Genomic DNA, 24,233 nt, shown 5'->3' on the forward strand with positions numbered 1-24,233 from the left:
GGCCTCCAAGGTACCCAAGCATACTGATAGAGTCTATGGCCGTAAGTCAGCGCCCACAAAAGAGGAAGACTGAGTTAGGGCGAATTTCATCCACAGGGACACTCAGGTTCATGAGAGAAGACTGGATATAAGAAGGGGTACTGAAGGAGCTGGTCAGTACCATTGCAAGGCAGCTCTTTATCATCTTCAAAAGGTTGTGGTGATTAGGGAAGGTTCCTGACGACTACAGGAAGGCAAACATCACACTCATCTTCAAGAAGGAAGATCCAGGGAACAAGAGTCTCATCAGTCTCACTTCAGTCCCTGGGAAGAAGATGGAGAAAATCCTCCTAGAAGCCACTTCCAGCCACTGAAGGGACAAGAATTTGACTGAGAGCAGTCAGCATAGGTTTACTAAAAGTAGTCCTGCCCAACTTAAAGCCATATCTATAAGATATGGACAGGATAAATAGATGATGACATGCATGGAGAACTGTTTGGACCACTGGATTCAAACGGTTCTCTTCAGGTGTGTAAGGTCCAGTTAAAGGCCAGTGATCCCTTCAGGATCAACACTTAGTCCAAAACTGGTTAATGTCTTGATTAATGAGTCAGTGGGATCGAGTGAACTCTCAGCAAGTTCACAGATGATACACAGATAACTATTTTTCAGATACCCTGTGCTGTTCAGGACAAGCTCCACCATACAAATGTGACTGTTGGGTTAGAAGATGTTCCAGGAAAAGAAGAAAAAAGGTTAGATGAGCTGTTCCATAAGGCATACAGAAACTCAGTCAGCAGGTGAGGTGAACTCCTAAGAAAGCCAGCCTACAACCTAGTGAAGATGGAGAGATAATCTTGACATGGCAGAGGATGCCATTCAAGACAAAGAGAAGAAAGACCAATAGCACCACTGATTAATGGAAAAACTGATTGATGTGACTGAAGAAAATCAGAAAAAAAAACACAGATGCCCACTGCTGTTTTTCCCTGGCCTGCTCCAAAGTCCATCTGTTTCACTGACACTAAAGACTGCAGTTAATGGACAGTTTTGGGAAGAGAGTTATTTTAATAATGCATGTCAGAGATGGAAAGAGCCACACTCCATCTCGCTTTCTCTGTGAAGGGAAAACTGGAGCATCAGAGCAGGCAGCTACTTAACACATAACACTAAACTCAGACAAGAAAAAAATACTTTTCTTATTTTTGCTTTCTTATGGTTTACACTGTAACTGGAAGATTTTCTACGCCCCCACTACTAAGACATTCCACACAAGTTTTAGGTCAACATAGGGAGGAGACGATAACATCAAAATAGAGTTTAACAAGATCTCATCCTAATAATGTATCTAAGAAAAATTTATTAAAACAATGCAACACTAAATCATACTGGACCATACAAATATCACATGAATATAATGCTGGTATTATCTACTATAGTGAATAACTCCTACCACAGTGCCACAGCCATAGGGGCCACCAGCTCCGGTTCTCCTCCCAGCTCAGGTGAATATTAACTCTATCCTAGCCAGAACCAGGATAACTGCTGAACAAAAGAAGGGATCAGGGAACAATAACTGTGCACCACCAATTATCTTAATGTAATCGGGAACCCTTTTCCACTATCCCAGCAATTTGGGAAAAATTACAAAATTGTAATACCTGTACATAAACATACTAAGAACTGATTCAGAAGTCTCCTTACAAAAAAAATTGACCTGTCAAAGACAACACTTATCTACCAGCACGTTTGGCAGTTTAGAGTATCCAGGTACTCAGCAAGAACCATCTACTTTCAAAACACAAAACTTTCCTTTCCAGATCCCAGCACAGAAAGCATGAGGAAGAGCCTCAAAAAGTTCCATGGAAGCTGGTCTTCTCTTATTGACAATTTCTACAAATGCACATCATGCCACGCCTGACATATAGGAGTCCTAGCTCTACAACCCCACATAGATACTTACACAGTTAGAAACTGCACAAGCTGTCACAGTTGCTCCAGATCAACACAATCTCCTTATTAAGGAACATTAGATCTTCTGCAGAGGAAAGAACCACTACCAAGAATCTGCTGCCTCCCATGTTTTTATTTCCCCGAATGAAAGGAGGCTATCAATAAAGCTGGAATAATCTTGCCTCAAACAGATCCACACCAAGTTGTAGTTTCATTTACTGAACCTGTAATCCAAGAACACCTTCGTACAGCAGCTTCAGAACAGGTTGGTGAGCTTCCCCACAATACGCTGCAGAAATGTGCTGCGGCAGGTGGCTGAGCTGCAGGAGGCGGTCAGGAGGATGTGTGACATCGGGGAGACTGAGAAAGAGTTGGATTCTTGGATCCAAGCACAGCCTGCACCGGAACCACACCCCCCAGTCAAACAGAAATACCCCCACCCATACCCTCCCACCGACATACGCAGTAGGTAAGCAGGCAAATGATGCTGAGGAATGGAAGCTCACAAAGGTAAGGGCCAGCAGAAGGAAGAAGTTTCCCCCAAAATCTGATGTGCCCCTGCAAAACCGCTTTCCTGCTCTGCAAGCTGAAGAAGTGAAACCCAGCACATCAGGAGACACTGGAGTTGAGCAAGGCAGCCCAACCTGCTCACGTAATGACCCGTGCAACCAAGAAAAGCCGATGGGTGGTAGTGGCGGGTGACTCTCTTCTGAAAGGTACGGAGGCACCCATCTGCCAACCCAACACACTCTCTAGAGAGGTGTGCTGTCTCCCAGGGGCTCGTATCAGGGATGTTACTACAAGAGTACCAAGCCTTAGATGGCCCATGGACTATTATTCACTGCTGGTGTTTCATGTGGGTGCCAGCAATGCAGCCAGGAGTAGCCTAAGGAGCATCAAGAAGGACTACAGGGCCCTGGGAGCACCGGTTAAGGACTCTGGGATGCAGATTCATCAGTCCTCCTGGTCAAAGGGAAGGGGCCTGAAAGGGCCAGTTGAATCTGGCAAGTCAACAAACGGCTACAGGAGTGGTGCCACAGCCAGGGCTTTGGCTGTTTAGACCATGGGACTCGCTTTGAGAAGCCTGGTCTGCTGGGGGCTGATAGAGTAACACCTAACTGAGAAAGGGAAGAGCATCTTTACCCAAAAGCTTCCCAGGCTCGTCAAGAGGGCTTTAAACTAATGTTGCTGGGGAAGGTGGAGCACAATCCAGCCCACCACCGTCAATATGGCACCAGTGCCAGTAACAGGTGCCCAGAACCTGAGGAAGGATTGTAGGTAAGTAGGAGAGAATCTAAACTGCAGCCCAGAGGAATTCCTATTGCTCCAGCCAGCAAGTTGGCTTCACTGGGGGCTCAGCTTAAGTGCCTCTATGCCAACACATGTAGCATGGGGAACAAATAGGAAGAGTTAGAGATGTGTGCACACCTGCAGGGCTACGACCTTGTTGGCATCATGGAGACGTAATGGGATGGCTCCTATGACTGGAGCATTGGGATGGAGGGATATCGGCTCTTTAGGAAGGACAGGCAGGGGAGATGAGGAGGGGGTGTCACCCTCTACATCAGCAACCAGCTGGAGTGCATGGAGCTTTGCCTGGGGATGGAGGAACTGACAGAGAGCTTATGGATCAGTATTAAAGGAAGGGCAGGGACAAGGGACATTACAGTGGGGGTTTGCTACAGGCCACCTGGCCAGGAGGACAAAGCAGACAAAGCCCTCTACAGGCAGATAGGAGTAGCCTCACCTCATGGTCACAAGCCCTGGTCCTCATGGGGGACTTCAACCACCCCGACACCTGTCAGAAAGACAACACAGCAGGGTACAGGCAATCCAGGAGGTTCTTGGAACGCGTGGATGACAACTTCCTCCTGCAGGTGATAGATGAGCCAATGAGAAGAGGTGCTATGCTCAACCTTGTTCTCATCAGCAGGGAGGGGCTGGTGGGGAACGTGGAAGCAAGGGCAGCCTTGGCTGCAACGACCATGAGATGGTGGAGCTCAAGATCCTTGGGGGATCAAGGAGGGTGCACAGCAAGCTCTCTGTCGTGGTCGTCAGGAGAACAGACTTTGGCCTCTTCAGGGATCTGATGAGTAAAGTGTCGGGATGCAGGCCTGGAGGGAAGAGGGTCCCAGGAAAGTTGGTTGATATTCAAGGAGCATCTCCTCCAAGCTCAGGAGCAATGCATCTCAATGAAGAGCAAGTCAGGCAAAAATGCCAGGAGGCCTGCGTGGATGAACAAGGAGCTCCTGGACCAACTGAAAGTAAAGAAGGAAGTCTACAGAGGGAGGAAGCAAGGACAGGTAGCCTGGGAGGATTACAGAGAGGTTGTCCGAGTGGACAGGGATCAGGTAAGGCAGGCTAAAGCCCTGACATAATTGAATCTGGTCAGGGACATTAAGGGCAACAAGAAAAGCTTCAATAGGTACGTTGGGAACAAAAGGAATTCCAGGGAGAATGTAGGCCCTCTCCAACAGGAAACAGGTGTTCTGGTTACCTGGGACATAAAGAAGGCTGAGGTGCTCAATGACTTTTTTGCCTCAGTCTTCACCGGTAAGGGCTCTAGCCACATCATCCAAGTTGTGGAAGGCAAAAGCAGGGACTGGGAGGACGAAGAACTGCCCACTGTACTCGAAGAGCAGGCTCGGGAACATCTAAGGAACCTAAAGGTACACAAGTCCATGGGACCAGATGAGATGCATCTGCAGGTCCTGAGGGACCTCACTTGGAGGAAGTTGCCAAGCTGCTGGCCATCATATTCGAGAAGTCATAGCAGTCTGATGAGGTTCCCAATGACTGGAGGAGGGGTAACATGACCCCCATTTCTTAAAAAGGGGCAAGTTCACCAATGACACTAGTCAACATGCTGGAGAGGACCCATCCAGAGGGACCCTGACAGGCTGGAAAGGTGGGCCCATGAGAACCTCATGAAATTCAACCAGGCCAAGTGCAAGGTCCTGCATATGGGTCAGGGAAATCCTAAGCACAAATACAGGCTGGGCGGAGAATGGATTGAGAGCACCCCTGAGGAGAAGGACTTGGAAGTGCTGGTGGATGAGAAGCTTAACATGAGACGACAATTCACGCTTGCGGCCCAGAAGGCCAACCGCATCCTGGGCTGCATCAAAAGAAGCGTGGCCAGCAGGTCGAGGGAAGTCATTCTGCCCCTCTATTCCGCTCTCGTGAGACTCCACCTGGAATACTGTGTCCAGCTCTAGAGCCCCCAACATAAGGACATGGACCTGTTGGAGAGAGTCCAGAAGAGGGCCACAGAAAGGATCAGAGGGCTGGAGCATCTCTCCTGTGTGGACAGGCTGAGAGAGTTGGGGCTGTTCGGCCTAGAGAAGAGGGGGCTCCAGGGAGACTTTATAGCGGCCTTCCAGTACTTAAAGGGAGCCTACATGAAAGACAGGGAGAAACTCTTCAGCAGGGCCTGTTACAATAGGACAAGGGGTAATGGTTTTAAGATAGAAGGAGGTAGATTCATATTAGACATTAGGAAAAACTTTTTTTATGAGGGTGGTGGAATAGTGGCACAGGTTGCCCAAAGAGGTGGTGGCTGCCCCATCCCTAGAAACATTCAAGGCTGGGTTGGACTCGGCTCTGAGCAATCTGATCTGGTTGAAGATGTCCCTGCTCCTTGCAGGAGGTTGGACTAGATGACCTCTAAAGATCCCTTCCAACCCAAACTATTCTATGGTTCTATGATTCTATGGTTCTAAAAATTCAAATAGTACTTTCAGTAAAAGCTATAACATTCTGGGATTCTAGGAAAAATGAACCATTACTACAATGATTCTGCAGCCCTGGAGATGAATTATACTCATCATGCATCAGTAGCAGACAGGCTTCTTTGTGTGGTCCTGGGCTGCCACACCCCACATCGTTTTGAGAGAAGAACAAGTTTATTCACCACTGAAAGCACTAACTGTAACAACAAAAATCCAGTTGTCTTGAACAACCATTATTTCTATTTAAACTGAAAAACTCACTAAGCAATAGAAAATCCTTTAGAATTCTTTGAAGTTATTTGCTTGAAAGTAAAGTAATACATAGTTTAAGAAAATCCAATTACTTAATTACGAAAAGCACAAGATTAAAGATAATCCCTTCCCTAGAGCAGCATTATATCTCTGGGTAGAAGCCAATTATTCCAACCGACAGAGAGAAATTGCAAGAAATGAGGGAGGATAGAGAAAAGAGGGAAATCCCCATGATTTCATCTTCGTTACATGGATTAGGAACAGGTTTTAGAACAGGCATTATGCAGGCATCTCAAGTGATTGAAAAGACATTTCTCAATTGTTAAATTGTAAAAACAAAGATTTGGAAAGAACCTCAAAGGACAGACTGCAGTGTGTTCTGGCAAAAGCTGAATTTTTACCTTGATTTTTTCTTCCTAAAAATTGCACCCCTCTCAGAATGATTCTTTTTCTCTCTTCCCTTATTAATAGATCAACTGTCTTCAAGGAAAGAATTGCCTTGCTACAGAAGCAGAGTTGACTTGATTTCCAAATTAATTTTTACAGAAAGCAGACACAAAGGACACCTCTGTTGCTAAAAAGCATAATTACTCCTCTAAAAATGACCTATTCCTTACACCCTCTAAACCTGAAACCTCAAATTGTATTATTAACACGCATGTGCATTTGTAATAGTGTTATGAATTTTATTGTCTTAGTCCATAGTGGTAAGTGCTCTCTCTATTAAATGTTGTCTGTGTACTCCTGGATTAAACAACTAGTTTTCAGTCTTCTTCCAAAAAGGTGGGAGTATTACACAGTAGACAGCTTTTTATTTATATGTTTGCAGCTACAGGACAGAGGGCTGTGTTGAATTGTTGTACTGCTGTATTTCCATTGACTGAAATTATTTTTATCACTTTTCCTGCAAGAATCAAAATTAAGTTATTCATAATATCATATTCTAACAAGTGATGCCTGAGCAAGTCTATGTCTCCAGAGGCAAAATTCAATTTAACTCTCAGGTACCTGTCATTCAGCATCTTCAAAAATAATTTATTTCTACTTGCTCAATAAGCACTTTAGGTGTAATTGTCCATTTTTTCTGGAAATCTAAAAACATGCAAAGCCAAAAAAGCAATAGAACCAGCACTACTTACAACACAAAATACATCAATGGAGTCAGACCCTGTTTATAAATTGTTTTAGTGGGATTAGAGAGTCAGAATCTACTTCAAATTTGAGGATTATTTTTTAATGACTGTAATTATCCAGTTTTACCCCTCTTCCCATGCCCATACACAGGAATCACAGTGCCACCTCTTTTCCCTCATGCTCTTTCAATGTTTAGAGGCTGAAACCAATCAGAAAAGGTAACTAAAAGATCTAGGAAGGAATGACCATTTAAGGACCTGGTGTTCACTTGATGAAAACTTCAATCCTACTGTATCTACTCACGCACAATTTCATACTGTGCCTAGAGGATGAGCTCTGTAGAGACTACACGTACACAGTTCTGTCACTACCAGTAGCTCGATACTTTGCTTGGTGAGAAATGGATTAACTAAAAGCCATCTTTTGTATACAAGGTGACTTTTGGTATTTCAAGCAACAGGTGGGATTATGGTATACATTGCTAATTCACAAGTCATACCTGTATACATGTTAGCTTCACATCATTAGGCAGCCTGGGAGGACTACAAAGAGGCTGCGCGAGTGGCCAGGGATAAGGTAAGGAAGGCCAAAGCCCTGGCAGAACTGAATCTGGCCAGGGATATAAAATGTAACAGGAAGAGCTTTTATAGGTACGTAGGGGACAAAAGAAAGTCCAGGGAAAATGTAGGCCCCCTCCAGAAGGGAACTGGTGTCCTGGTTACCCAGGACATGGAGAAGGCTGAGGTTCTCAATGACTTTTTTGCCTCAGTCTTCACCGACAAGAGTTCCTGTCCCACCGCCCAAGCTGTAGAAGGTGCAAGCAGGGATTGCGAGAATGAAGAACTGCCCATTGTACTTGAAGAACAGGTTCGGGATCATCTAAGGAACCTGAAGGTGCACAAGTCCATGGGTCCTGATGAGATCCATCCGCGGGTCCTGAGGGAACTGGCAGATGAAGTTGCCAAGCCACTGGCTACCGTATTTGAGAAGTCGTGGCGGTCTGGTGAGGTCCCCGATGACTGGAAGAGGGGGAACATAACCCCAATTTTTAAAAAGGGGAACAAGGAAGACCCAGGTAACTACAGGCCGGTCAGCCTCACCTCTGTGCCCGGCAAGGTCATGGAGCAGATTCTCCTGGAAAGCATGCTAAGGCACATGGAGAGAAAGGAGGTGGTTGGTGACAGCCAACATGGCTTCACCAAGGGCAGATCGTGCCTGACCAATTTGGTGGCCTTCTATGACGGGGTGACGGCATCGGTGGACAAGGGACGAGCAACTGACATCATCTACCTGGACTTGTGCAAAGCTTTTGACACTGTCCCGCACGACATCCTTCTCTCTAAACTAGAGAGGCATGGGTTTGATGGACGGACCACTCGGTGGATAAGGAGTTGGCTGGATGGCCGCACTCAGAGAGTGGTGGTCAACGGCTCGATGTCCAGGTGGAGACCGGTCACCAGTGGCATCCCTCAGGGGTCCGTGCTGGGCCCGGCCCTGTTCAACATCTTTGTCGGCGACATGGACAGTGGGATAGAGTGCACCCTCAGCAAGTTCACCGACGACACCAAGTTGTGTGGTGCCGTCGACACGTTGGAAGGGAGGGATGCCATCCAGAGGGACCTTGACAGGCTGGAGAGGTGGGCCTGTGCCAACCTCATGAAGTTCAACCAGGCCAAGTGCAAGGTCCTGCACCTGGGTCGGGGCAATCCCAGGCACAAATACAGGCTGGGCGGGGAATGGATTGAGAGCAGCCCTGAGGAGGAGGACTTGGGAGTGCTGGTGGATGAGAAGCTTAAAATGAGCAGGCAATGCGCCCTTGCAGCCCAGAAGGCCAACCACATCCTGGGCTGCATCAAGAGAAGCATGGCCAGCAGGTCAAGGGAGGTGATTCTCCCCCTCTACTCTGCCCTGGTGAGACCCCACCTGGAGTACTGTGTCCAGTTCTGGAGCCCCCAGCACAAGAAGGACATGGACCAGTTGGAGAAGGTCCAGAGGAGGGCCACAAAGATGATAAAAGGGCTGGAGCACCTCTCTTATGAGGACAGGCTGAGAGAGTTGGGGCTGTTCAGCCTGCAGAAGAGGAGGCTCCGGGGAGACCTGATAGCGGTCTTCCAGTACCTCAAGGGGGCCTACAAGAAAGATGGGGAAAGGCTGTTTAGTAGGGCCTGTTGCGATAGGACGAGAGGTAATGGTTTTAAAATAGAGGGGGGTAGATTTAGATTAGAAATTAGGAAAAAATTTTTTACGATGCGAGTTATAGAACACTGGAACAGGTTGCCCAGAAAGGTGGTGGAGGCCCCATCTCTGGAAGCGTTCAAGGCCAGGCTGGATGAGGCTCTGAGCAACCTGACCTAGTCAGGGATGTCCCTGCTCCTTGCAGGGGGGTTGGACTAGATGACCTTTGAAGATCCCTTCCAACCCTAACCATTCTATGATTCTACTATGCTGAGTAAATGGTACAAAAAGTTCTCAGTAGCATCATTTCCCAGTAAACTTTTCTAAAAGAAATGTCATTTAGAATATATACGCAAGGGGAGGGAATGTAAGTAATTACACTAAATGGTTTCATTGGATTTGCGTAGCGTACTCTTGAAAATATTTTATTTCCTCTGTAAACATTTAGTTTTACATTTATGAGACCAAGGTCACCTGGAAGTAGGTAAATAGTAGAGATGCACTTGAGCATAACTAAATCTTTTCGGGGTGGGGCAAGTTCAGTGTAGAGAATATGTTTTTGAAGATGGAAAACTTGGACAAAGAACTTTGCAAATTGGTTATGGCCTTTGTAAGATTGAACCAAAGTTTCCTATTTACCTTTCTGACTACAGAAACACACTCTCTGTAGTCAAATCAAATCCTTCTTCTTGTAAGGGCTGAAAAAGTAATTCTCAGATTGTAAGAGAAATGAGCAAGTTGATGACTTCCTACTAATGACAACTGCACATTTATGCTTCAGTTCTGGTGATACCAAATAAAAATCTAAGACAGAAAAATTCCACAGAGTGGAATTCTACATCTACATGACCTGCCCCACCCTAAATGTCCTGTTTGGCTTAACTAAAGTGGCCACAGCAGCACTGCAAAGCTGTGCTACAGTTGTGTTCTCACTTGTTTAATTACTCAGATATCCAAGTGTTAATCAGTGAACTGCAGGATAACCAGTCAAACCTTTAGGCACGTGAAGGATGGGATACATATGGGGAAGGGTAACCATGAGAATGCACTGGCAGACTACTAGCACTTAATTTCAAAACAAACAAACAAACAAGGTTCTTAGCCTGAAAGACAAAAGAACATTGGCTGTAGCAAGCATCCCTGAGTAGTTCACATCTGGGATGCTGCAAGATGCACGTGTGACGAAAAAGGGGAATTGTGAGCATCCAGGCAATAATTCAAAGAAGTCCACACTGAATACAGTAGCATTCAGATGCCAGGTGAGTCTGCACTCTTCCCTTTAGAAGGACATAGTATTTGTAATATATATATGCTTATGCAAATAAGAAAAAGAATCATATTTAGTAGTCTACATTAGTGGAATAACACATCCCATGACTTTTGCTTGGAGAAAAACTAATGAGGGATCTGGGTTTCGAGGCACGCCGAAATTAAGCAATTTACACATGGTGTAAGTTTACATACACATGGTGTACTTAAAAGCATGTAAGCAAAAGTCTACCATCTTAGAGTGCTTTTCTTAAAGTTATCACTCAGCATTTTACATTAATATGGTATCTCATTCATTTTGAATGACATGAACTTCATTTTGCCTGACTTGTGGCCTTTCAAGGAAATTCTATGACTTGTTACTTTTACTGTTTCTTGAAGACAGCTATAAGCTATAAGTATTAATTCTTTTGACTTTTAAGTAAGTGTAAAACCCATCTCATACTGTATTATCCTGTAAATGCTTTTCTCAGCCTAAAGCATGGAAGACACAAGTGAGTTAATGTTTCATGAAATCATTCAGTTGTCTATTCTGCTTACACTTGAAAGAGAGCACCAGCTTTCCAGGGCTTCTACAACAGTCAAAGAAAAGCCTGTGTAAAGCATTTCATAAAAGTGTAATGGGCCTTTCAGTGCTGGGAGATGTAAGCCTTTCTTGCAGACTATTAGTAATAAGACAGACAGAATGCTACTGCATCATCTCTGCCAAGTTGATCAGACAAACTCCTAGGTCAGAAAGCCTATAGAGGGAAGCACAAAGCACTAACAGCTTCAAAAAAAAAAGAGACTCTTTTCTTGGAAGGAAGTTGGGAAAACGGAGGGGAAGAAAAAAGTTAAAAAAAAAAAAGCAAGCAGTTTGTAGCCACCAGAAGACAAAAGGCAATGATACAAAACATTTTAACAATAATCACGCTGATATATTCAGGGAAAGAATTTGATCAAAACACCCCTCAATTTCATTGTCTACAATTAGGCAACATTTCTGCTTTTGTTAACTCTAGAAATCTAAAATTAGAAGGTGCAGAAAATGAGCAATAAAAGGGATACTTGCCATTTTTACCTTTTTAATCACCTCCACCACCCCTCAAAGTCCCTGCTGGCATCATTTAGACTTATTACACTTGTAGGTAAGACTTGTCTGTTGACAACTGACCTGATACAATTAATATTAAAGCAGTGGCTCATGAAGTTTTCCAGAATACAATCTTAACATTTTATTTGCAAACCCACTAAAGAGCCAGTACATTTTCCAGTCATGGATACCCTCTTGCACCTAATAAATGCAAACATAAACCACAGCTGATGCTTCTATTTCAACATAGCTACAGTTTTAACAGTTCTCTTCTCCAGGAGGTTAACAAGGTCTTTCAGACTACACTCACTACTTATTTTTGCTTTCTTTTCAAAGACCCTCTTCAGCAAACTGAATATCCTCACACTAGCTCCCTCTTATCTCCAGCCCAGAACGTATTACTGTCTAACTGTGCCAGAAAGGGCTACATATTTTTGTTCCAATTGCTTAAAAATATGAAGATAAGCATAGGCATTAGTAAATCCACACTATGAAAGCTTGCTTAACATCTCTATCATTGACCTGGAGGAGGAGACAGAACACACTCTTATTCATGAGGTTTGAAGATGACAACCAACCAGAGAAGGGAAGCAGCTGACACTCAACAGTAGGGCTGCCACCAGGAGGGACCCAGACAGTCTGGAAGACTGGATTAACAGCAGCCTTATGAAATACAAGCAAGACAAATGCCATATGCCAAGCCCTGTCCCAGCAAGGCAGAGCCCTGCTGGGAAACAGCTCTGGGAGTTTGGTCCTGGACACTGGAGGGCAGCAAGCTAAGCTAGGGCCACCCATGTGCCTGGGCAGCATCAAGGGCCAGCAGAGCCTAGAGTCTTGTGAGTAGGTCACAGCCCTGAGAGCCAGGGGACAGCAAGGACTGTACCCTCTGCTTGGTGCTTGTCAGACACCATCCGACTACTCCTTCCAGTTTAGGTCCTCAACACAGGAACACAACCAACAAAACAGTGAGAGGAGGCCACTGAGACAGTGGCAGTTGGAGCCCTTGCTCTGCAAGGAGAGGTTGCAGGACCAGGGCTAGTTCAGCTGGTAGGAGGGATGGCTCCATTGGCACCCAACAGCACCCCGGCACTGATGGAAGGCAATGAGGAGATACAGTCAGGCTCTTCACAGTGGTGTGTGGCAGGAGAGCAAGAGACAGTAGCACAAGTGGACACATGAGAGGATGAGGCTGGAGATAAGGAGAAGGCTTTTCCCCATAAGTACAGCCCAACAGTGGAGCTGGGGCCCATGGAAGTTGGGCCACCTTCAGCCAGGGGAGGTTTCACACACTAGCAAGGACAACTGAAGTCCTGAGCAGACCAGTCTCATCCCACAGCTGAGCCTCTGGTGGTACCTGCCTGCATGAATGATTCTACCACTGCGTGAAACATAGCACAACAGTTTCCACTAATGGCCGAAGTGTAAACCTAAAGGTTTGGCTCTCTTCTCCCTCTAAATGGGCAAACTTCCTTTAGGCTTTTTCATATCAATTAATAATTCTACCAACATGTAAAGAAGTGTCAGTAAGTTTTCTGGTTCAGACTCTGTAACATATATTGTATAAATTTAAGTAGCTTTATTTATACTTACAGTTACTAACTTGTTCTACCTTATAACTACTGAATTTATTCTGCCTAATATAGAACCATTTCTTTTTTTTTTCTTATCACTTCCTCCCATCACAGTAGCCCTCCTGTAATTCACCTCTGGAAAAATCAAGCAAGCAATGCTCCATGTATAAGGTCTAAGTTCCGCTTTTGCAGAAAGAAACATGAATCACTTGGTTGTGAAGACAGACACCTCATAGTATATTTAAGGTAGGTACATGCTCATTTGCTCACTCATTCCACTTAAAGACAACAAACATTGAGTTCTTATATGAAGTTAATCACAAAAACACTTCACTTTTTTTTCACTGTCAGGTCAATCTTTATTATACTAATCATGCACCAGCAATAACCAGCAAGATTTTTATTGATGGCTTTTGACATGGGTGCAGGACTCACCCCTCCTGCCTTTAGCAGCTTTCTTCTGAATTCCTCTGTCGGGTTGTTGAATGTGAGCTTTTCACAGCGGAGGTGATTTACAGGTGGGTGGCCTTCAAGGTGCAGGAATAAGTCATAGTCAAACCGAACTTTCTTAGGTTCTTCCTGAGGGTTGAAAATAACCAGATAGAAATATCCAGCACCAAAACTAACTAAGATGAAAACAAGGGCGACATAAAGACTAAACACTGTCAATTAAAATGAAAATTATGTCATTGTTAACCATTTTCTGTGTTCTCAGACACATGATAGAATTTACCAAGCATCAGTTGAGCTACAGTAAATCAGAGAAGCTCTTATCAGCCCATGATAAGATATGGTAAAGTGTATGGATTTCAAAGTGTCCTGACAAGGCTCCACTGAAAGTGTTATATCTTGTTTGGCACAGGCTACAGACATAAGCATAGGCAAGCATTATGATTCAGCTGACACAAGGTAACTCAGTCCCCCAACACAATCACACTTCTGAGCCCTATGTAGTACTGAAGACATTGCAATACATTTTCAATGCAAATTCCTCCACCAAAGCCAAACACTACTGTTTTCTTTAAAAGTTGTAGGAAAGAGGTAAGAATGAAACTGCTGCAGCCAGCTATATTTTATCTCCTATGTATGGGGTCTGCTCATTTATTAATTAAACTTCATTGCCTTGAAATAGTGTGGCCAGCTAGATTTCAAGTGTTCCACCACAGCTTCCAAGCGATTAAAATTCTCTGCCACTGCAGTGAAAAAAAATGAAACTGAATGTTCCCTGTAGCAATATGGAGAGAGAAAGAACAGGAAAGGCAAATTTGTCTAGGAAGAAATCATCAGTGCTCTGCTGCCCTGACAAAGCCTCAGCTGAAAAAGGACACTAGTGGCGTTGAATAGACTTCAGTTTGTAATACCAAAGAGAAGGTACTGAGGTCATTTTGTGTTACACATTTACACGGTTTCTTCTAGAAGCTGTATTTAAGTTAAGCGCTCTTTTAAGGCAATATTAAGTAGCCCTTCCTCCAAAGGTCCTGATGTGCAACAGAAGCCACCAAACCAATATCAGTCTTAAGGCAGAAGACAAGTAAAATGTCAAATTCAGGAAAAGCTTTAGTAAAAAGGAAACCATGAGGGAAGAAGAGGAAGAGAGACAGCAAAAATCTTTGCACATATCCAACACTGCATGTAATGAAAATGTCTGCTCGTTCAGAAGTCTTTAAAACTCACATTAAAAAATATTTAGTTTTGAGTCAGGATTCGAAGGATGTGAGCCACAGAAAGCACAGAAGTCTCAGTTACTCTGAAAGTTACATCAGAGGTTTCAAAAACATCCAAGAGACATCCTCACTGTCCCATCTTTAGACTTGGAGAAGAGACAAGGTAAGGGGGTCTGACAAAAAAGGCCTGCAGTAGTCTGTTTCTGAAGATAGAAGATAACAGTTTCCTTAAATGAACTGTTTTCTTAACTGACCATTTTTAAAGGCAACTATAGATGATGATGTCTCTTATTGTTACAAAGATTAACACATGATTTCCTGCAGAAAAAGATAGAAGTTATTTACTCCCTAGTCTGCTTAGAAAACTGTGATGTTGCTACAGGCAAACAGTTGGCACCAGCAGTTTTGCCATAAAAGCAAAGTTATAAGAATTTATAACTGAGAGTCTTCAAATAATTCTGTGGAAAGTTAGCTTAACAAAACCAGGCATTTCAAAGCAGACTTCTACTACACAAAGGACTTATAGAACCACTGCCGATACTTCAAAATAGTGTGACAGTGAAGGCAGTATTTACTGCAATTTATGAGCCTTATCCTAAACAGACTGCATTTTCCAGAGTAGGTGTCTTTTGACCCAAGAGTGTTTTTTAAAGGATTTTGTCTCAATGGCTAACAACTATAGCCTGCTGCTGCTGAATTTGGGAAGGGGGTTTGTTTTTAATTTCCCTAACTCTGTAAAGCTTAGAATATTCTCCATTAGGGTGAAATGCCTATTAGATTTTTCTACCAATTCCTGCTTAGTCCTGGGAACAGGCACCCTTTAATTCTCTATGTTCTAGGTGGCTTCCTGTGCGCGTGCCTTTTCTATTCATTAGGGTACTTTCTGAACCAGAAATTGAAAAGTTGTCTACCTTGAATAAGTGATGATGGTCTGTATCCTCTTCCTCCTTCTGTCTATCTCCTCTTTTTCTGTATTGGAATACCTGTGAAGTGCCTTAGGGGAGGAAGAGTAGCTGAGCCAGGAGAAAGCAGTAATTTGCCTCAGGAATGCCAACTCAATTTTTGTGACACTTTTCCTTTGTATTGTACCAACTCTAGGGAAGAGCATGCTGCTGCAGCTGTGTGAAGAGCTAGCTGACTCACAGTCCAACTGCTGCTTGTTGTATTCCATGACACCAAAACAGAGGTGAGGAATGATTGCAAACTTCCTAATTCCACATGCTGCTTGAGGGTGAGGTGAGTTGTAATCACTGCTGCCCTCTTGATCTCAGTCTAAGCCACAACTCCTGCTGGAGAACTCCTGAGACTTGCAGGTCTCCACAGTCAGCAAAGGCAGCCAAAAGTCTGAGTGGGAAAACAAAAAAAGAAACGTCGGGCAGGAAGCTTTCTGTAGAGATGCTTCAATGATTGACTCACTGTATTCTGACTTTGTCGTGCCCAGTTTTGAGATGAGCTCTTAACAGCGGAGTTAAAGGGAATGGGCTGCTTTTCATTAGATTTCCTGAGTGAATCAAAACTGCTTCCCTAATGGAGACAGAGCTACAAAGTACACCAAAAAAGCCAGTCAACTCACTGAGGCAGTTCTGTTTCCTTTTCCAACAGCAAACAGGGTAGACTAAGCCGTGCTCTTCACAGATTGATACAGGGAACATTTCAGAATTACCTGTTTGAAACCTACAACTTAGAAAGTGCCTGAGCAGAATTATCCACACCTCACACCTTCACAGAGCTTTCTGTGAAAGACAAAAGAATACTGGAATATCTACTTGAAGGCATACACAGCTAACAGAGTTGTACTCTAACACAAATTTTAAGTAATCAAGGTTTCAGCAAAAGTCTTTTATTATGTATTTCTATTTTTAGTTTTAGTTTTTCACCCACCATTCAACAGATTAAAGATGTAACACTGACTTAATTAGAATAATTATGTTAAACTACATCTTAGTAATATAAAATACACATGTATCTTAGAAGTGCATGCAAAGTATAATAATAGCTCCACCAAGGTACGACCTACAAAAGGAACCTAAAATATTGCAGTTATTAAGGTACTGTACATTAAACTTTGTGAGCTTTTTGCTCTTTTAATTCCACCCAAATCCAATTCATCCGAACAAGTTATTAGTAAAACAGATTCTGTTACGCACATTAAAGGAAACATCTATACACACTATCTAAGGAACCCACAGTAAGTACAGCACTTACTTAGACTCAGAATTTGAGATACCACAATAATGCAAGCTTTGTAGAGTGGCACTGGGTTTGCTTTTAAACTGTGCCCCTGGTAATGTTGAGTATAATCAGTGTTCACATGCAGCCTAAAATAATGTTTTTTCAGACTGAAGATTCAGGATTTTTTTTTTAAAAAAAAACATTTCAAAAGGCCAAAACCTGAACAAATTAAAAAGTTCGGCAATACTAAAATAGAGCAATGAGTTCATTATGAAATCAACATAATCAAGATCGGTTTCCTTTCTTAAACTTTAAGTGGCTCTTGAACTTCCTTAGGCATGATTTAAAGTCTGTCCACTTCTGAGTAGCGCTAGTAATTCTTCTGAATAATTACATTCAGCTTCTCTATTTTATCAGGTAATCCAAATTTCATAGCGTTATCTACTAAATACAATTACACATTTCTAAAAGTTACAGTGACTTTGAATTGAAGAACAGCACTGACAAAGATAGCTTTAAACATAATATTTAACTGAGTTTATGAATTAAACTATACATCTTTATAAAACCATGACTTCCACATTATTTTTTTTCATTTTTCTTTTTAAAATGAGAAGTATATTATTACATACCTTGTTTTTGAAATAAACCTCAATTGGTAAAATGAAACCAGCATACCCAGATTCTTCAACTTTGTAAGGTGGATCCTTGCACACTGAAGCAAAGAGAAAAAACTGTATTTAACACACGCAAAAAAAATATTTTAAATGCACAAGCAAAATATAGGAGCAAGTTACCTGCAAGAATAGTTCTATGGCATCACCACTACAAAACTGCACACACAGAGTAGGACAAATCTGTGCACACCTCAACGTGAATTTTGCAAGCAAATCATTCCTGCCTGTATACCACGTACAGTTTAGGGACAGCAATTTTTTTCTTCTTTTTTCTTTTTCAATACTTTCAGACTAATAAAGCAGAACCACCAGGGATTTCAACACCAAGTGGACCCACTGAGTACCCACAAACAACTACATAGGCACTGCAGCCAAGGTTTGTTCTGGGAACAGAAAATACATAGGATATCACCCTGAGAAAGTTAAACATGTAGAGGGCAGAAGAACTGCCATTCATTTATTTGTAACATAATACTAATAAAATCCTAATTCTAACATATGTAATTTAAAGTAAATAAAGAAATTGAATTAGAACTAATGCTAATAAAATTGAAATCTGTATTACTGTGGAGAGGGGGAACACAACACAAGATTCCAGGACATAGTGGAGAACCTCAGGAAGGTTAACTAATAGTATTACGTTAAAACACTACCCATGTTTACCCTATAGGATTCAGACTTCTTTAACACGACAGTGAGTACTACTAGCTCCAATATACAATCTTTTCCTTCAAGTTTTCAGTTTAATGCAAGGGCTTTTAGTTACATGAAATCCCCATAGTGTTGAACACAAGCTCTTTGAAGAAACAGGCACCAGCCTGTCAACTCCAGCCAGTGACAAAAAGCAGGTTGTTACAGAACTTGGAACAGAAGCCACCTTTCTTCGCCTCTTTGGCTGCATGACAACCTCATTACAGAATTCATGCTCACATAACACATAAGCACAAAGGCAAGCTGAGCTTAAGAAACCACATGTCTCCTGCAGCATCAACTCAGATGTTTCCAAATGTTGCACTGGTATGTATGACAATTCACGTCATATGCACTACAATCTCAATGACATCACGGGACAATTATAGTTTCTCTACTGTAGACTGCTAGAATGATATAATTCTTACACTAAGGGTTGACTTGTTCGGAAACATTTCCTCAAGTTCTATCAGTCTTCCTGACTAAAAAAAAAAAAAAAAAAAAATTACAGTCCCAGATGAATCATAATTTGCTAAGATGTATGCTCTTTTCAGAATTGTCTGGTAGCTGCTCACTGCACTGTATCAGGTGCAACTTAAACTATACAAAAGGTGTGTCTGGCAATCAACTATGCAGGGCCTGAGTACCAAAATTATTCTTTTAACAAAGCACCACAGATGGGCACTTACCACCCTCTGTCATCCCAAAAACATGACAAGGCCCATCAGACACATCCAGAAATATAACCACTGCTACATTCTCAACAGTATGATCAGCATGCCAGCTGTCCGAGGACGCATAGGCTTGGTTAATCCCCGAGTACAGCAGAATTTTCTCCTACTACTTTGCCGTTCTCCTTCTGATCTGCTAGCACCAAATCCATACAGGGACTTCGAGGATGAGGAAGATTCCAAGTTCTTGCTCACCTACTGCAGCTGACTATCACTACCCAGGTTACTTCATGCAATCCAGATTCTTCTGCAACACTGTCCTCTTGCAGCTACAGAATTTAGTTTGTTTTTCTTGGCTGGAAAAGAGAGGTCTATAGTTTATAAAGTAGGATTTTAAAGATTTTGAAGAAAAGTGTTACAATGATAGGTCAAATCTGAGAGGTGATTTCAGACATACAAAGCTTTTAAGTTGGAAACGGAGCATTTTGTGTTAGAACCTCCCAGAAGTGGTATTTCACCTTATATTGACATGTTTTCCCTTAACAGGGCTTACTAGTATTTGAAAAATCTAAGTATAATAGTCCCAGTTAAGGACAGTGAGTGACAGGTTACAGTAGTACATACTGAGAGCTCTTTCAAAGATAGAGGAGCCTTTCTGCTCCTCCTCTGCCTTCAGAAGACAACTTGAAGAGAAAGCCTTCCCAGTATTATTTGCATGGCCATGCAGGGTTCAGAAGACTGAAATCCACTTATATAAAATCAGGGAAAGATTATACAGCAGATACAGAACAGACACACAGAAACTTTAGAAACTGTAATAATACATTAATTGTTACAGAGACTTCAGGCTCCATTACATGACATGTTACAAATAATTTTTTTTTTTTTTTAAGTATTACATCAACTTCTTCCTGAGCACTTAACTGGTACAGAAAACACTGTCAGCATAAATATTTTTCACGCTCTCCCTCAAATATCCCTTCTTGCAGATTTACATAGCTGTTAGCCATGCTGAGGAGTAACTTGTCAAAGTTTCACATTACAGTTCTGAAAACAAAGTCTGTTACATTTGTAGGCTTTGTTGGAACTTGGGTGATGGGCTACAAAACACTTAATCACAAGGAAACTAGTTGGGCACCTTCCCAAACTGAAAGAAGGAAAAATTCTACAGTCTTGTGAATGAAACTTTCCTGAAAAAAACCCAAGCAATTGAGCAAAGCTCCAAGCTATTGCATATGTGTAGACTGCAAGTAAAACGAAAGGTCTTACATTTTCCTCACCCTTCTTGTGGAAACCACTACTATATGTATTGGCAGAAACAGCATCTCAGCACACTCTGAATGAGCACTCACTGGCATAAGCTCTTTTTGTTTTGTTGAATGGTCACAAGTAGTAACTAAGGCTGCAATAACATGTGTGGTTTAGCCAAGCCAACAGGCAACCATCGTAGCAAGGTTTGTTGAGAGGAGAGGTGTCAAGAGTTAGGTAAACCACAGAAAAGGTGGGGGGGAACAGGAGAGGAAAAAAGAAACTGTATTGGAGAAGGAAAAGAGAAACAAAAGCAACTGCAAGTATGGACCAACAGAGCAAAAACAACAATAGAAACTAGGAAGGAGTGGTTTTGAAGGAAGCACCTGGAAACCCTAACAGGCTTCTCAAAGCTCATTAAAAAAGCAGCTACACTAGAACAGGTAGATAAGCAGCAAACTCTACCCTTCTATAGACAAATAAGCAATTTCCTCTTCACCTAGAGGGACTGAGGCATTTCCCCAATGACTGCGTCTCTTTTTAAGTGGCACCTACAAATGCATTTCAAGCACCAGATAAAGTTTCTTGCACAACTTTATCAGTAAGACTTAACCATTTTTCCTATGGAAACAGCTTGTATGACCATAATGCATTTTCTCCCTCTCCCCTCTATCTTTTGACTAGGTGGTTCAATTTCAAGACAGTTCCTATGACAATTAAGGCCCCACAGATTCCTACAGAACCAGTTAAAACTTAGTGCCTGCACTGAGAAGGCAGTTCCAGAGAACATCTTCACTGAGATGCAGGGAGCAGCAGCCAGTAGTACGCAGAATTACAAACCAGTTCTAACAGTGTCTCTTCTCAGGGCAACTGTAGGGCCAGGGGAAGTAAAGAGAAAAACAAACCAATGCAGATTTCTTTAGGCCCACTGGCCATAGACTAAGCCGGTTTTTTTTGTTGTCTGTGTAAGGCAAGATAAGGAGTTCATGATACTATACTGTTACCGTATCCTTCTCAGAATGCAGGATCTTCTTCCATAAGCGAAATCTTTTATCTTCAGTATTTGCAAATGCGTTTGCTAACCACAGATAGATCAGCCCCCTAAAGCAAATTTAGGTGCAATTTTGAAATAAAAATAAGAGTTTATGTCACACAACTATACAGCCAAAGTCCATCCCTTCTGTTCATCACGCTTCATTGTACTTTGGGGCAAACACTGCCATAACAAGTAGTAACACTGGTATATTTGAGGTCACAGAAGGGAACTTGCATCAAACAGAGCTCTAACTATAGCAAAAGCTGTTCAAACACTGCACAAAAGCTTGAACTTATGTGAAATTAAAAGACTACGCAAGCTGTTAAATGATGGAGGCCAGAGGGGAAACTGTAGAGGACAGAACAAGAAGGCCCAGGTGGCTAGGACAGTAAGTAGTTCTTATAGGTGGAATGTCATAATGCTGGGGAAACATGCACATGTAGACACATGTGCAATTGCACAGGTAGTGACTTCCAGTACTGCACACACCGCAAGTGCTCACCTACAGCATACTGTCACTTTACTTCTCTTGACAGGACTATTTAGACACTCAGCTGCAATCCAAGCTGTATTGCAAACCACAGGAATAGTCAGAACCATATTGGCTATGCTGATCCATTCATTTTGACCAGCCTTCCCATACATGCAAGTGCAGCTGATAAAAATTATTGAAATGTACCTCAAACCAAATGTGCCTTCCAGAGAACAACTGCAAGATATTTGCTTGCATGTGTCTTTTTTTTTCCTTTAAAACAAAAACCAAAACAAATCAGAAAGTTATTGAATGAAACATAAACAATATTTTATCTGTTTTTATGTTATAGAATAAAAACATTTTGTCTGTAATCCCTAGCCTGTAGTTGCTTCTGAGAGAAGAAACATACAGCATTTTTTCCAGTTTTCTAATCAGTGACTTCTTTATAATTCCACTGCTGAGTTGCAAGCATTGCAATTCAAAAATATAAGTAAATAATTTTGCTGACAATTCTAGAGGAACATTTTCGGGGCTCTTAACTGTTTAGTTCTGCAGATGTGGAAAAAGTAAAGAGCTTCCTAATAGACCTTAACATAGGCAAACTGCTAGCTTTAGTTTCTCCTACCAAATACTGTAAACTTTTGCTTCAATGTTGAGACAACATTATTACATGAAAAGTATTTTTGGAATCACTGGGAAAGGCAAGTTTGGTTTTATGAAAAATTATGCCATACTTCTATAATGTGTTATGCTTCTGCAAATTCATTTTAAAAGAACTTCAAAAAACCACGTCAGTGAAATAGAAAAGTATGTCCAAAGTGTTTCAAAGTGACAAAAATGTCATTACAAAGTTATCCTGTGGGAAAATATATTCACAAAGCTGAACACTAAAGGGTACTTAAGCTGCATAACAGACAGATTTTGTATGACACTATAGTGTGCTGGTATGTTTAAAGCCATGTACAGACAAATGAGCTGTATCAATAAAAACATTTGAGTTAATCTTCAAAAGCTTAAGAGGGTGCACTCAATGTACTTTTAAAAAAATCTAAAGTCTCTGATTGTTTTTTGTTCACAACTGAATGATCTTATTTTATTCTATCAGTCTTCCCAACACAATTTTAGTTGCCATTCCACCTTCAGGTTGATCAAACAACAATTTAGTCACACTGTACAAGTCTCAAAGAACTGCTGAGTATCTCTGAAGTTTGATGGAATGTTTGAAGGGCAAATTCCACATCTTAGGACACTGCTTATATGGCAGGTATTTAAAATAATTCCAAGAGAAGACTCATGCTTCCCTAGATTTCTTCAACAGCTCTTAAATTCATCTCATTAAATGATGCGCCAATTTGAAATAAGAAAATGGTCAAATATGAGGCGGTTGCTTGGACATTACATGTTAAAATGACAATTATAATAATGCTTGGCAGATTTTCTAGATTAGATTTTGTTCCCTCAAAACAAGTCAGGCCTTGTTTCCTTCATGACAGTTGCACTACATCAGCTAAGTTGTGATTCTGAAGTTTAAATAGCTCAGGGCTGAGCGAAACATGAAAATGCTTCTCAATTTCAACACAGGTTATTCCTTGCCAGATTTAAACTGAAATTAACATAAGGAAACACTGAATTAATGAGATACTGTTTTTTACTGAATTCTGTGTTCTCATTCATATCAATCCAATTAGATTTCACATCTACTCAACAATATGATTACACATTTAGACAAAGTCTAACCAGCCAAAATATGAAGACAGTAAACAGCTCAGGAAGAAGACTTTGGAACACCTTTTGCAATTCATCACTTGACCATCTGAATCTGATCTCTTGATCACTTCAACTCTAACCTTTTCCTTTGCTCATTGCGAAGTATTTCTCTTCTCCTGGTATTCTCCTAGCACATGTTTTCTCCATGTATTTTATTTGATTAAATAATAGCTTGAAAAACAGAAAATATATATAATTCAATGTAAATATCTTGAACAAAAATTAAAGTGCATGACACCAGCCAGACATGCAGTAAACAAGTAATCTTATACCATCATTGTTTCATTAGTAGTCATGACTCAGAAGACTGCAGAGAAACAGAAAATTTTACACTTTTCTTCAGTTTGGATGAAGGGAATGCAATGATCTACTTCGGGTGAAGTGAAGCAATTCAAACCTCCAAAATTATGTCTGTCTGACAATAATTTGCATCAATCTAACAAAATATCCCCCAGTTAAGATTCATTTACAGTTCTGGAATTAGAGTACATATTGCCTAGAAGATATGAAATCAGCCAAAATGGAAATCAGCATTTCACGCTAGCGATCAGGTGCCTTCAAAGGAGTCATGCTCCCAACTTCTCTAAATCAAAGCAGCTTTCCTTGCTTGGATATAACTTATCCAAAACATTATTTCCCATAGTAGATTTGCTTGACAACAACTAACTGCACAAGAAGGGTTTTCAAAATCTGGCA

The 24,233-nt window shown here is 41.8% G+C and overlaps 1 protein-coding gene across 3 annotated transcripts in view; it reads right to left on the minus strand.

Moving 5' to 3' along the window:
* MLLT3 (MLLT3 super elongation complex subunit) overlaps positions 1 to 24,233 on the minus strand; it is a 133,914-nt gene that overhangs the window by 52,220 nt on the left and 57,461 nt on the right. For all 3 annotated transcript variants that reach the window (XM_086770303.1, XM_086770302.1, XM_086770301.1), the window contains exons 3-4: positions 17,606 to 17,688; positions 13,573 to 13,716 (exon numbers count right to left, since the gene is read on the minus strand). In XM_086770303.1, coding sequence (XP_086626429.1) covers positions 13,573 to 13,716; positions 17,606 to 17,688 — 227 coding nt within the window. The remainder of the gene's footprint in view (positions 1 to 13,572; positions 13,717 to 17,605; positions 17,689 to 24,233) is intronic.

This window comes from Chlamydotis macqueenii, chromosome Z (assembly GCF_036417535.1).
Source record: "Chlamydotis macqueenii isolate bChlMac1 chromosome Z, bChlMac1.mat, whole genome shotgun sequence".
In the NCBI taxonomy this organism is placed as follows: Eukaryota; Metazoa; Chordata; class Aves; order Otidiformes; family Otididae; genus Chlamydotis; species Chlamydotis macqueenii.